The 12,613-nt window shown below is 41.7% G+C and overlaps 1 protein-coding gene across 10 annotated transcripts; it reads right to left on the bottom strand.

Annotated features, from left to right (window-relative positions):
* Nucleotides 1-90: 90 nt before the first annotated feature.
* cdc14b (cell division cycle 14B) lies at nucleotides 91-12,346 on the bottom strand. Of its 10 annotated transcripts, none has more exons than XM_070833271.1 (15): nucleotides 12,119-12,346; nucleotides 10,842-10,932; nucleotides 10,043-10,118; nucleotides 9,447-9,539; nucleotides 9,273-9,349; nucleotides 9,018-9,084; nucleotides 8,782-8,932; nucleotides 8,438-8,668; nucleotides 8,124-8,262; nucleotides 7,558-7,723; nucleotides 7,365-7,462; nucleotides 2,972-3,018; nucleotides 2,753-2,882; nucleotides 921-986; nucleotides 91-706 (listed from the first exon to the last, which is right to left on the bottom strand). In XM_070833271.1, exons 1-15 carry the CDS (start codon nucleotides 12,222-12,224, stop codon nucleotides 667-669), a joined length of 1,578 nt encoding a protein of 525 aa, XP_070689372.1. In that variant the 5' UTR covers nucleotides 12,225-12,346; the 3' UTR covers nucleotides 91-666. The 10 variants fall into 10 exon arrangements, 9 of the variants coding, with proteins under 9 accessions (XP_070689372.1, XP_070689373.1, XP_070689369.1 ...); XM_070833272.1 differs by having other exon boundaries at nucleotides 2,753-2,878; nucleotides 2,971-3,018; nucleotides 12,119-12,345; XM_070833268.1 differs by lacking the exon at nucleotides 921-986 and adding an exon at nucleotides 2,207-2,375 and having other exon boundaries at nucleotides 2,753-2,878; nucleotides 2,971-3,018; nucleotides 12,119-12,340.
* Between the last annotated feature and the right edge of the window lie 267 nt (nucleotides 12,347-12,613).

Raw genomic sequence — 12,613 nt, 5'->3', positions numbered from 1 at the left:
TTATGAACATGAGTTAGACAAGGCCCCATTAGAGTCAGACCGCTGGCTGATTTCATAGCATGATTCAAACATAGTACAAAATATTTAAAAAATACAAACTGAGTATATCAAATGTTGACATATTTACAGTCTTGAAATACAGTAGCTGAAAACCTTCACAAGTAAATGAAAATAAAAGACAAGCCAGATATTTAGAATGGAGGTACAAATATGCACAGTAATGATTCTTGTGATTATAGACCATGTTTCAACTACATCCAAGGCAAACTGTTGAGCCATGGAGGGCCAAAGAGGTTTTTATTACAATCTCCAGGCCAGCTCAACCACTTCAATTTTTTTCAAACTGAATGTGAATCTCCTGTCCTATAAACCAGAGTATCTGCAGCACAGTGCTCATCTTAGAGGAACGGATTCACATGTCAGTTCAACAGTTGCGGTCCAGTCTGATGTTTGCTACTGCATGCTTCAATATGTAGGAACAACCAGGCAATGATAAACTGTTTCATAATGTTGTGTTAAAAATATATAAACCAAAGTGCCTTGATGGGTAAAATAAATGGTAATCAAACAATCTAATTTTCTAAAACTTAATCTAAAGAGTAGTACAGCTGTATAGAAGGTGGATGTCATGTAAAATTCCTCCTCAGGATGTCCAGATCCACAGGCTCACCGAAGTAGAGGAGCTCTAGCTTTGGGTATGGAGTGACTAAAGAAAACAAACACAACAACAGGATTAACAGGGAGACTGATTTCACTCATTTACATTACATTTATTATCTGTCAACATTTTTTCATGCATGCGATCAATGTTTATGTATATTAATCAGACATGCCTGCAAAAATGCTTCATTTAAGATAAAAAAAAAAATACTATTTCAAATACAGTAAATGTAGCACAGAAAGTGAAAAGGAGATGATACCATAGCCTGGAAAATCGAACTGATTGCAAAGAGCTGCGAGCTTTACGTCCTCTGGAGACAGTGCGTCTGTTGCGTGTAAGAAATCCAAAACAAAGAAAGAGAAAGGAGGGTACAAACAGTACAGATTAGCACCTGTAAAGGCTTCAGACGTGGCTAATAGAGTAGGGATAAGAGGCCAGAGGCAGAGGACAACAGTGAGCAGCAGAGCCCAGAGAAGCTATAGCCAGTCGTCCTCGGAAATCCCCTTCTGAGAGAACATGCAGGAAAAGCTACAGAAAGAGGCAGCAAGGAGACTCAGGCAGGTGGTGTTTCATTTGGCAACCTAGAGTGGTGATAAGTACGGTCAGATTTACCGAGTGTTAGTCCATCTATAATGTTAGTACATTATCTGAGTAAAAGAGAACTGTGGCTGGGTTGCACCATCATGGTTTATTTCCAGATTCCAGACAACCAGTTTAGGTTACTACTTAAATGCATCTGTGTTGGATGATTTAGATGTAACCCTGGTAAGAATAAAGCATTAACTAACAATGCAAATGAGAATTAATATGGAAAATGGCAAACATAAACAACTTAGAATCTAAATCTGATCATGAAATGTTTCATTGGTTTACTCTACCAGCATAAATCCTAAAATAACAGACTAAATTAACATAGACTTTTGTCAAGTTACTGATTTAGCAGGAAATCAATTTAAAAAAAATCAAACTAACTTGAATCAATTGAGCCTTTAAGTTAATGAGACCAGTTAAGTCTGATTCTTATCTTTAAACAACTGTACTTTTCCTCCTAACCACCTCAGAGACACTGCCCTTCAGACGTTACACATCTTTTACTCTCAGATAAAAATGGTTCACTGTGAGCTCAAAATTGAATTTTGTTCATTCCTAACTACATAAAACATCCAGTTGAAAAGAATCGATGGATAAACCACAATTGGATTTAGTTTTAACAGTGAATCCTTGTTGATGCATCCCAGCCAAACTACATTAACTGATGATGACACAACCACTGTCTTGAGCATTAAGAAGAGAGAGAAGAGCGCTGAGCCTCTGGATTTCGACTGGATTCACACAGACACTAGTGAAATGATCTTAAACAGAGATCTGATCATCCCTATGGCTGCTGCAACAGAGGAGGAATCATTTGAATATGACTTTCCCAGTTTGGACAGCATAGGGAACATCTCTTTATAGAAAACTGATCATTGGTGAAAAATGACTCGGTTTGTGTGCAAATGCAGCCCAAGTCTCCATATGGCTCAGAGTGGGTCTGAGGGAGCTTGCCTGCAGGTGGATCTGTGCCATGTTTAAGTTGATGAGGGTGCCTGTGTTGGCTGTGGCACTGGCTGTGTCTCTATGGCTGCCACGTGGCTCACAACGCACTGGGTCTCTGTCGCCAGCCACTACATGCAAGTTGCCTAGGGACCTGGCCAGTCTGGTGTGGCACAGGGAGCTGGCAGAGAGAAGGGAAGCTGTTAATTAAGTCCACAAGGATCCGTGAGTGGCTATAGCCTCTTGGGCGCTTCTCAACTGTGTTTCACTTTCACATAAACCACATCAACACAGAATCTAATGTATCATTGCAGCAGTGCAGCATAGTCATGGGCAATGAAATGTGCAAAATTTGAAGCAAAGACATGTCCAAATTGAGGGCCTAATAACCGATATACAACTCTTCATCAACAAATGGAGCATACTCAGTGTACCAAAGTTCCATTGGAGTCTGGCTGAATAAAAACTGCCCTCTTATTTCTTGTGCTGCTCTCCTTGACAATCCATCTGGGCTATCATTAGGTGAATGAGTACTCAATGTCAAATCCAGCCACTGACCTTCCTCCTATTCCGTTGGCAGGCAGTGAGGTTCTGGTCCTCTTCCTGCTGTCCGAGTGGTCAGACAGAGCCAAGGGGTTGACGCTGGCCTTACAGCCCTGAACACTGGCCTGCAGGATGACCGTGCTGCGGAGAGGACAAACGCCGTTAATTAGTCTGAGCCACGTTTAATGTCAAGTCAGTGTAGGCACACGTGTGTGTTCGCTTGCAGACTTTACCTCAGGGACTGTGATGATGACCTGGTGTGAATCTTATTCTCTTCTTGTCTGTGAAAACACAAGTAACACAACGGCAAGAAGTGGGATTAAACTCTTAAATGTGATATATAGAGAGATCTGAGAGAAAGGTGAGAGGACAGAGTGGAGGAAGGGGAGGAAAAGACTGTATGGAGATGTGCAAGAAGGGTTTTAAAATCTGACAGCATTAGACTTGTGCATAGGTCATTACTGAAGCTTCAGCAGCCAGGTAGGATTAGTAAAGCCAGGTAATTACCAGAAAAAGCCAGGGGGTGGCACTAAATTTCTTCAGAGGGAACTCATTTGCCCTCTGACAAAGTTGTCATTGTCATCAACATGACATAAGTGTCTAATAGGGATTAATTTTAATAGTTGGCACTGCAGTAAACACACTAACCAGCAAAGCATGATGTTTAAAGATGACATGATTATGGGAACAGAAAGATAAAATCATTATGTGCAAAAAATGGTGACATAGACGAGGCAGGAGCCTCTGACATTTCACACTAGTAAAACTGGCTCTGCTCATCAGCTTTAAGTTTACTGTGCTTGCAGAAAGAATAAAGTAACAAGAAGATGATTTTGAACAAATTTCTGATTTGGGTTGGGAATTAAAAAAAAAGAGACCGGGGGCTCACTTACAGCATTCTCAGTTAGAGCTCCAGAAGGGGGGGCAGGACAGGTTTTTTGGGGGCTGACGGGCGGTAGAACTCATTGAAATCCTAACCCGTCTATACAGAAATGCAGGATGGAAGAAGGGAAGCCATACACAATCCACCACAGGGCAAGGCTACACAGGGAGGAGAGCAGCATGGCTACCAGCCATCTGAAAGGAGGACAAATCCAACAACAAGAGCAAACGGAAAAAAGGAAGGAGAGACAAGAGACGTCCAGGCAGGACACAAAGCCTCTGATGTTCTGCTTTTCCACTGGGACTGGATTAGATGAAATACCTTTCAAAGAGCCTTGCATCCAACAGTGCCAGTCAGCAAGTTTTTGTTCTTCACTTGCTCTGATGTGTGAGCATTTTGTTCAGTGTACTTTGAACCCGACTGATGTGGGAATTTTGAAGTAGAGTTTTCAAAAGCTTATAATATACTAGCTCAAAAATGTAAAAATGGAAACATTTTTATATTTTTGACAGTGGTGATAATTTAGGTATTTAACAGAACAAAACTTTACTTGCTGAAATTAACAGTAGATACAAATAACAAATACAACATACTGTAAATACATTATCAAATAGCAAAACTAAAAATTTAAAAAGCTGTAAAAGCATTTATAGACTGCAGCTTCTGGCCAAAATATACAGATAGCTGCATCTGATGAGAAAATAGTGGTTCACACCAGTCTACCAGCATTGGTCCAGCTCTGATGCTTTGCTGATAAAAGCATTTATAAAAATTGTATTCTTTACTCATTACTGAATTTTGTTGCACTTAAACAGACCATTTAAAAAGAAACTGGCAGAAACCTGAAGGAGTAAACAAAGCTCAGATGATACGTGTACACTGATCCAGTCTCAAAAGCAATGGAAAAACAAAAAGGCAATTGACAATGAACCCGGCCCAACATTAACTGCATGTTAGACAAAAAAAAAAAACACAGATTCAACATAGAGGCATGTCCATGCATGCATGTCAAAGGGTTTCATGCCTGTTGCCATGCATGAAAAGGCAGAAAAGATGAAACGCTTTTATATAATTGTCACTCTAATCGTCACTGAAATTCAGCATGCACTTCAGTAGTATTGCATAATAAAACAAACAGTGGAGCCAGATGGTGAAGTTCAGCTGGAAGTTAGAGGTTTAGCAACGCATACACTGATAAGGCATATGGCCCGAAGTGCAAGCAAATCTCCCTTCTGCCTCAGCTCCCTCCTGAGAACAAATGAGAACCCATTTTCATCCCACTACCTCCTGTGAAGCTCACATGATGATGTTTTTATAATCCTTTAGCATTAGGGTGAGGATCAGGAGGAATTTGCCATCCTGACGATGCCATTTAAATCTAATTAAACGCATGAAACGCCACAGCCAAAGATCGCTCTAACAACAAAGTAATATTGGCAATTTCGAAAACCACCTTAACATCAAGTAGCTGAGAAAGTACATTAGTTACTTTACCAAACAATGAGGAAGTACCTACTGCAGATCAGAACAAAGACAAAGTTTCCCTTGCTAACACTTTTTTTTTTCTTGAGTGCGAAGTCAGTAGTGCAAGCCAAGCACTAAACGTTTAATTCAACTAATCCAGATCTAAGGTAAAATCGTGATTAGTTGAAGAACTGGTGCTGTTGTTAACAAGTACAGCAGTCTCAACATGAGAGCTTTACTGTAACTCGGCGGATATCGCGGATAAGCCTTGATATCAAAGCAGAACAACTCGGTGTGTCCATGAGAGGCAGATAATGAAAAGGCGTGTAAATGTATTGCATCCACTAAGTGCATATTCACTTCACACCATAGTCACCCAAAAGAAGAAAAAAAAAAAAAAAAGAAAAGAAACAAAAGAACAACTTTAAGTCAGCCATACCATTCACTGGCATAGCAACCATTTCTACAGGAAGAGGATGTCAGCTAGAAAGGAAGTGACGTGCACTTACCTCCATCATACAAAACCTCACATCCTCTCTCTGTTTTTCCTCTCCCCCACTCTCTCTCTCTCTCTGCCTCTTTCTGCTATCTTTTGAACGGCAGGCAACACATCGGCCACACCGTACCCATGAGGCTGCAGCAGAACACTACCACCTGCCTGACATGGGACAACAAAAGCCAAAGCCATATGGGTACATTGGCACGGGCAAGTTAACCATCTTAAGCCAACACCCAACCTTCCCCAGCTTGATTTACACGGACACAAATGAAGTGGACTTTATTTAGAGAGGGAACGACGGGGAAGCAAAGAGAGCTGGCTAGTCATGCTACACTTGTCCAGGCTCTAGTGTGTGTTCCACACAAAAATATACTAGAAACGAATATCACCAAATTTACAGAGGTATAACATGTTTGTAACGACATGTCTGTGACTTATTGGTAACTACGCTGGAGTTTAACTTGTGGTACTGTTTAATTTCATGCACATTACTGCTTTGTTTGCCACTTTCCAGATAAACCGGTTACAGATTCAACAACTGGCAAGCTGTGAGAGAGCGCACTTCTATCATCGCAGAGCACCGACTTGCAGAAGATAGAGACACTCCCTTGCTTTATGTTTAACCATTGATTTACACGGTCCCACGGCAGGTGTTCAGCGTCAATGAAGTACAAGTTTCGAGTTGCAGTGACTGCTCAGCCATTTGCTTACTGCCTGTTTCTCCTGCCTGGATTCATCGTCCAGAACTGATTTGACACTGTAGCCAGTTCTCTTCCCTACTGTGACACAATGAATGTGTATTTTTCAAATTCTAATATTTAAGTCTAATGCAACATTTTTCATTATTTGTAATTAGTTTCTGTACAACGCTGATTAGATCATTTAAGAACAGAGCTTTGTACGAGTTGCTATAATCATTATAGTCCATCAAAAAAAAAACAACTAAATAGTATCAAAAGAAATGCTAACCAAAACTAACCATGACTATTGACACTGAGCAATACACATGCAAGATCTAAATAAACCGGCGCACAGCTTTCATATTTATTTCCCTCAGCTGTAACTCTCTTTATCTGTTGACTGAAGAAGATAACTTACAGATTACTACCTGTAAACAAATTCATAGATTACATCTTTCACTTCCACATCTTTTGTGCCTTTCTAAATCCAGCCTTCAGATTGAGTATCAGATAACTCCAGTCGGGTCCACCAAACAACTTCCTCACTCACTCCGTGTCTTAATATTTGACCTCCTTGTCATTGATTATTCATTCTCATCAGTCACTGGTTATAGAAAATGGGTTGACTTAAATTACACTTGATCTGCACGTTTTGATATTCAATTCAAATACTGACTGTTATTGAAATATTACAGGATGCTGCCTGGCTCCTTAACTCGTAAATAAGTTATGATATTAGGATGGAATTGCCATGGTATGGGTAAGGGAGAGCAGCCCTAACAGATTAGCCATGCCTAAAATCTGATACAAAAGCCCAGCTGACTACCCTGAATAAACACTGAGGAAAGGAGAAAGCTCATCAAATGAAATGTTAATGTGACGAAAAAAAGAAAAAAAAACCCTACAAGGTCACTTCCTGGTCATTATGGAATCCTACGTTTTCAAATCACAAATTACTCATGATTTGAAAGAAAAAACCCCAAACCACTGTATGTGCGTAATGACCCGAGGAACTGACGAGGAGAGGCATCGTCCATTCTACAGTACTACAACACGTCAGCGTGATGCATGGTGTGACTTGCAGGCTGCCTGGGTACTTACGAAAGTGAACCTGAGGAGGATCTGGCCTGCCTCTTGCTCTTCAGGGCCCGCAGTTTATCTCCCTGCGTCAGGCCATTTCTCTCCTCTTCATCATTGTACTTCAGAACAAGAAAGCGGTGAAAAGACAAAGCGATAAGTCAAAAAATAATGCAGCTAACTGTAACTGGAAGCATAACAAGACCTCAAACCTCACCAGTTCCATTTCCTCTTTCTTGGACGTCCTGTTCTTGTTGCTCCCGTTGATGGTTATGTCGTCCACTCCGGACAGGATCCTGGTCACAGCCATCTTGCCGTTCTCCCGTTCATTTAGCATCTTCTCCCGGAAAACATCTCCTTCTGCCCACAGACTGTTCTGCTTCCTGATGCACAAAATTTCAATCAACTACAAATACACTTGTTTCTTACCCATCCAGCACCACCGTATGTATCTATGATACAGAAGTCTGCTCTATAATATCTTATGCTGAGTGATCAGGTCCAACATTAAGGCACAATTTTCTATCAAAGTTAATGGATTTGCTAATTTCACATTAGGAGATTTCTACATGTTTCACTGGTTTAGTGTGCAGGCCACAGTCTGGAAAATACAATATCAAATATTTCCCACACGGGTCTGATGAAGGAGACACGCAGAGAGAGTTTTTGACTTTGAAATTCTTGATAAATAATACCTAGGGATGTTATTTAACTCCGGTCATGGATATGTAATATGACAACTAAATGCTCCGGATTTGATATCCTGCTTCAGTGAACACTTACTCTTCCACAAAGTTCTGCTGAGGCCCAATGATAGACCCCGGTCTGCAGATCCTGATCCAGGCAATGGCCTCTGCAGCAGTCAGGTGGTAATGTTTCATCATGTAGCAGCCAATCAGAGTGCCAGTCCTCCCCAGACCAGCTAAAAGAGAAAAGAAAGAGATATAGCATTAGATTCATCTTTTATTCATAGCATTAAATATATTTTTTGGTTTATTTTACAAAGCATGCTGAGCAAAGTTTATACAAACGTCTAGCACCAACCACAGTCGGCCATCAACGTTTCCTGCGGTGTGGACGTGGGTTAGAAATCTGACCTTTGCAGTGGACAGCGATGGCTCCCTCTGTGTTCTCACAGATGTTGAGGAACTTCCTGACGATGGAGTCGGTTGGTGTACTGCCGTCCACAAAGAACAGATCGTGGTGCTCAAAGCCGGAGTCTGTGAAACGCCTGGCATCATACATCTTCTTGTTGAGCCTGACGACGGCGGTGATGTTGTGATTCCTGAAGTATGGGATGTAGGCCTCAGGAGCGTGCAAAGGGTACCCTGAAGTGGGAGAGAAAAAACCTTCTTGTGAGTTTAGGAGGAGTTAAATAGAGGTCAGATGTAGATTTAAGGTACAATACAAACTTGAAGTACATTAAAAGGTACACACATACCATTCTCTATTTTGCTCTTTGGATGAGGCCCACTGAACGCAAGGAACTTTCCTGGAATGATCCAGTTTAAGTCTCCATTTTCTGCTCTCTCATAGTGCTCATATTCTTCCACATCAAAGTTAGAGAAATCGAGCCAGCCGTACTGCAGAGCCTGATAGATGGTTGAGAGGGAGTTAATTTCATTAAGGACGTGACACAGCAAGAAAGAAAAATAAATAGATCTTTAAATGACATACCTTGTGAACAGCACGAAGGCAGTCTAGGATGTTCAGGTTGTACATGCAGGTTCCAAACGAAGCATCTCTGAAATGTAAAATAGTCGTTATCAGCACGACATACAAAAGGATCTTTAGTTTCCTGAAAATATTATTCTGACAGGGAGACACACTGCCAAAAAGATACATGCTATGTGACTAAAGCCTAAACTGGAGTCATTCTTAGCCGTTTGAACAAGTTAACGTGAAATAGAAACGGTAATGGTGAATCGTTACCTGAATGGAATATACGTTGAATTCCTTGACAACAGCAGACTGTAGGCCTCCTCTGGCATCATGTTTAGATTCATTACCTTTAAAGACAAATGTCCAGTCAGCAAAGTGCCTCGGGTGTTATATGCCGATAGGATTTGATATGCTGCATGTGACATATGTTTGTACACCACTTACTGCATATGAGCCGATTAGGTAGGCAGCATTGACTTGTTTCTTTTGATCTCCACAAGTATAAAATATGATCTTCTTCCTTGAGAGTGTAATAGACTGTGTGGAGACATTAATAGCAACAGTATGAATCACATGTGTCACCTTATTTATTCATTTATTTGACTCACAAATACATTGGCTACAAAGAAATGTAAAAAACACACATATTCCTTATAGATAAGAACTTTTAACTTGTAAATGAAATAATAACTTAATTACAAAGTTGCCGCATAAGCAAATGCCAATTATTGGAATTTGTTAGCTGAAAAAAGTTTGAGCAATTACTACGTGAGATCATTACGTACAGGAGCTGGTGGGCAGCTGCATCATTTGTGTCCTAACAGCCCAGAATGCAGATAAACTTCCTCAAAGAGGACCCATGGTGACAAAAACCAGGGATGTTAAGGACATGAATTAAAAATTTAACTACAGCAAAAAAATGGTAACCCTACTTTTCTAGTGCCTACCTACTGCAGGCATAAATAGATACTTATTAACCCGGGTTTTGCTTCCCAGTCTCCCTTCCAGGAAATGCAATTAAGAGCAGAGGTTTACTTTACCTTGAGCTTCTTTGTCAGCTTGCAACAGAAGCGATAAAACATGGCCAGGTTAAGGGGACCAAAGTCTGCATAGAAGCTGAGGGAGGGGGGAGAGGGAGAGAGAAGAAGAAAGAGAGTGTCAGAGTGGCTATTTATGCAACCTGCTACGGCCTCTTGGGAAGTTTCACTAGATAGAATCGGCTACCTCAGACCGAAACAGTAGAAACACTGACATAGTAAAGACTATATTTGGAGGCATTCGATGCTACAGTGGGTCAGTCGGAACGGGACAAAAAGCTGCAGAGACAAGAGGTCTTTTTTGTAACACTGGCACTAAAATGTCTCTGAAAAGGTCAGTCATGTCATCCTCTCCTGAGGCAATCCAACAACAGCCCACTGAAACAGCCATGCCTCCTTCTACAAGCCCTGAAACTACTACTATGTCTGCTGTGTGCTTTTATTTGCCTTTCATTTTTAATGCTGTTGTGGTTATTTGGATATCTGCCAACCCGAGTGCACCAAAACTTCCCAATTTAACATCTTGGTGTACCAATTGAGCTACATAAGATTTAATGATAACAATGACCCATCTGAATATGTTGAATAACTTCATAATGGCGAATTCTGCAATCAAAGCTAGATTCATTGTCATTTAAATCACTTCTTCTAATGGGAAGATCTCTTTTGAATTCAATTACAAGACACGGTGCTGTCGGCCTATTCGTGATGTCTTTTATTGCACTCCATGATGAAAGGGCAAATCACAGAAATAACTCACTAATCAGCAAAATGCAAAGGTGGGATGACACTGGACACTTACTTCTCATATGCCAGCTCTTCATCTATGCAGAAACAGTGTCGCTCCCCTGTGCTCTTGATCTTTTGCTTTAGTATGGCAAAATATAGCTGATCTGGAGGAAAGAGGGAGGAGGGGGTAGGGCGACAAAACGAAGAGGCAGTTACTTGCTTTTGTCATGCATACTTAAGCTACTTCTGTTGTCTCTCGTTTCCCTCAAATCAGCTCCTCTTTGTCCACAATTACTTTTTTTTAAAATGTGTTTTCCAGCAACTCACCCTTGATGAACTCAACACATCTTGACGAAACATCGTCCGCGGTCATCTTGCCCACAGTTTTGAACATGACGTTTTGCAGAGAAATCTACGATGTTGATTTTCTTTTTTTTTTTTTTTTTTCCTCACGACGACTTGCGCATACTGGGTAAAAACGTACACGGATGGTGCGCGCGGAGATTAAAAAAGTAAATTAAAAGCGATAATTTAAAATTGTAACCCGTTTCAGCGCTTGCTTTTCAGCTCTCCAAGGCAAGAAAGTTACGAGAAGGGAAGGAGAGTTTCGTGTGCAAGTGCGCACTCTGCTAAAAATGATATCCGCCCGACTCCTCCCCTGCGCTGTTTCACGGGACGCTATTGGCTGCCAGAGATGAAAGACGTGCTGTAATTGGATGAGAGGCCTGTCAGTCAGCCTCTACCCCGCCCACTCCAGTTTAAAGTTCTCCCAATCAGACACGTGATAGGCCTGGGAACGTTGCCCAAGCGGTTGCTAGGACGATCCCTCAGCCAATCAAATTCCTGATTTCCACTTCGACGGCCCTCCTCCTCTCAGATTAGAGCTGCGCAAGGATGCACAAGAACCAGGAAAACGCCAGAAAATTTACAAAAAATAACACTTGACGAGACTGACAGCGGGCTAACTGTGATATATGCGACATCAATACACCATTCTGCCTTTTTGTGCACATATGTAACTCTTACATAGCCCATGAAACATGATGTTGCAGACAAAGCGAAGTTCTGGTGTAATTTATTGCTCGAAAATAAACACTGAATCGCTAATATTGTGCATTTTAGTCACAGGCTGTAAAAGGTAAGTTCACGCAAATCCAGTGCATTAACGATAAAGGGGCAGGCGGTGTCGCCATATTAGGTCAAAAGCTGGAAAAAAAAAAAAAAATCAAAGTCTTTCACACACCCTGGTTTAAAACGCAGAGCCGTGCATGCGCAGCCTGCTGTGTGTGTCCCTACATATTTGCCAACTAGGCTTGAAGTTGACGGGGTTCATTCTGCAGACCCTCTTACCTGTTATCTCAATGTAAATATCGGAGTTTGGCGCCGCCTCTGAGCTGTGAGCTGCACAGCGCTTTTTCCTCGACTCGGCTCGTCTCCTGTCGCTCTTGCGCTTCATTTTTTTCCCTCCTCAGGGCTGCACGGTGGACATTCCTGAGCTGCTGCAACAGATCTCCTCCGCTTTGCAGTGCGGCGGCGGCGCGTCCCCGTTTTCTTGCTGTGTTATTGTAGCATGTCTTTGCTCCTGCGCCGCTGATGGTCTGTGCATCTGCGTATGAGTGTTGTGGATGTGTTGAAGCGAGGCACAGTTGCCCACTCCAGCCTCTCCGGTGGTGGTGACGTCTATGAACAGGGGCAGGTTTCTGCTTTCTGAATCCCCTGCATGTGACGTATCAGGATTATATGTAGTCCTGGGTGCTCAATAGATCCCATTTGGATATGTCCGTGCAGTGAGCGTGTATGTGGGGCAGCGTGACGCAAAACAGATGCATCCAAGACAGAGCGATT

This window comes from Pempheris klunzingeri, chromosome 7, assembly GCF_042242105.1.
Source record: "Pempheris klunzingeri isolate RE-2024b chromosome 7, fPemKlu1.hap1, whole genome shotgun sequence".
In the NCBI taxonomy this organism is placed as follows: Eukaryota; Metazoa; Chordata; class Actinopteri; order Acropomatiformes; family Pempheridae; genus Pempheris; species Pempheris klunzingeri.
The sequence above is the reverse complement of the archived record's forward strand: the minus strand, read 5'-3'. Positions and strand labels throughout refer to the sequence as shown.

Excerpts from the sequence above, each read along its gene's own strand:
- cdc14b (XM_070833267.1), bottom strand. The coding sequence starts at position 12,224 with ATGAAGCGCAAGAGCGACAGGAGACGAGCCGAGTCGAGGAAAAAGCGC. Across the intron at positions 8,933-9,017 it reads GCCTTCGTGCTGTTCACAAG|GCTCTGCAGTACGGCTGGCT; the intron begins GTATGTCATTTA and ends ACCATCTATCAG. Across the intron at positions 7,463-7,557 it reads AGAAAGAGGAAATGGAACTG|TACAATGATGAAGAGGAGAG; the intron begins GTGAGGTTTGAG and ends CTTGTTCTGAAG.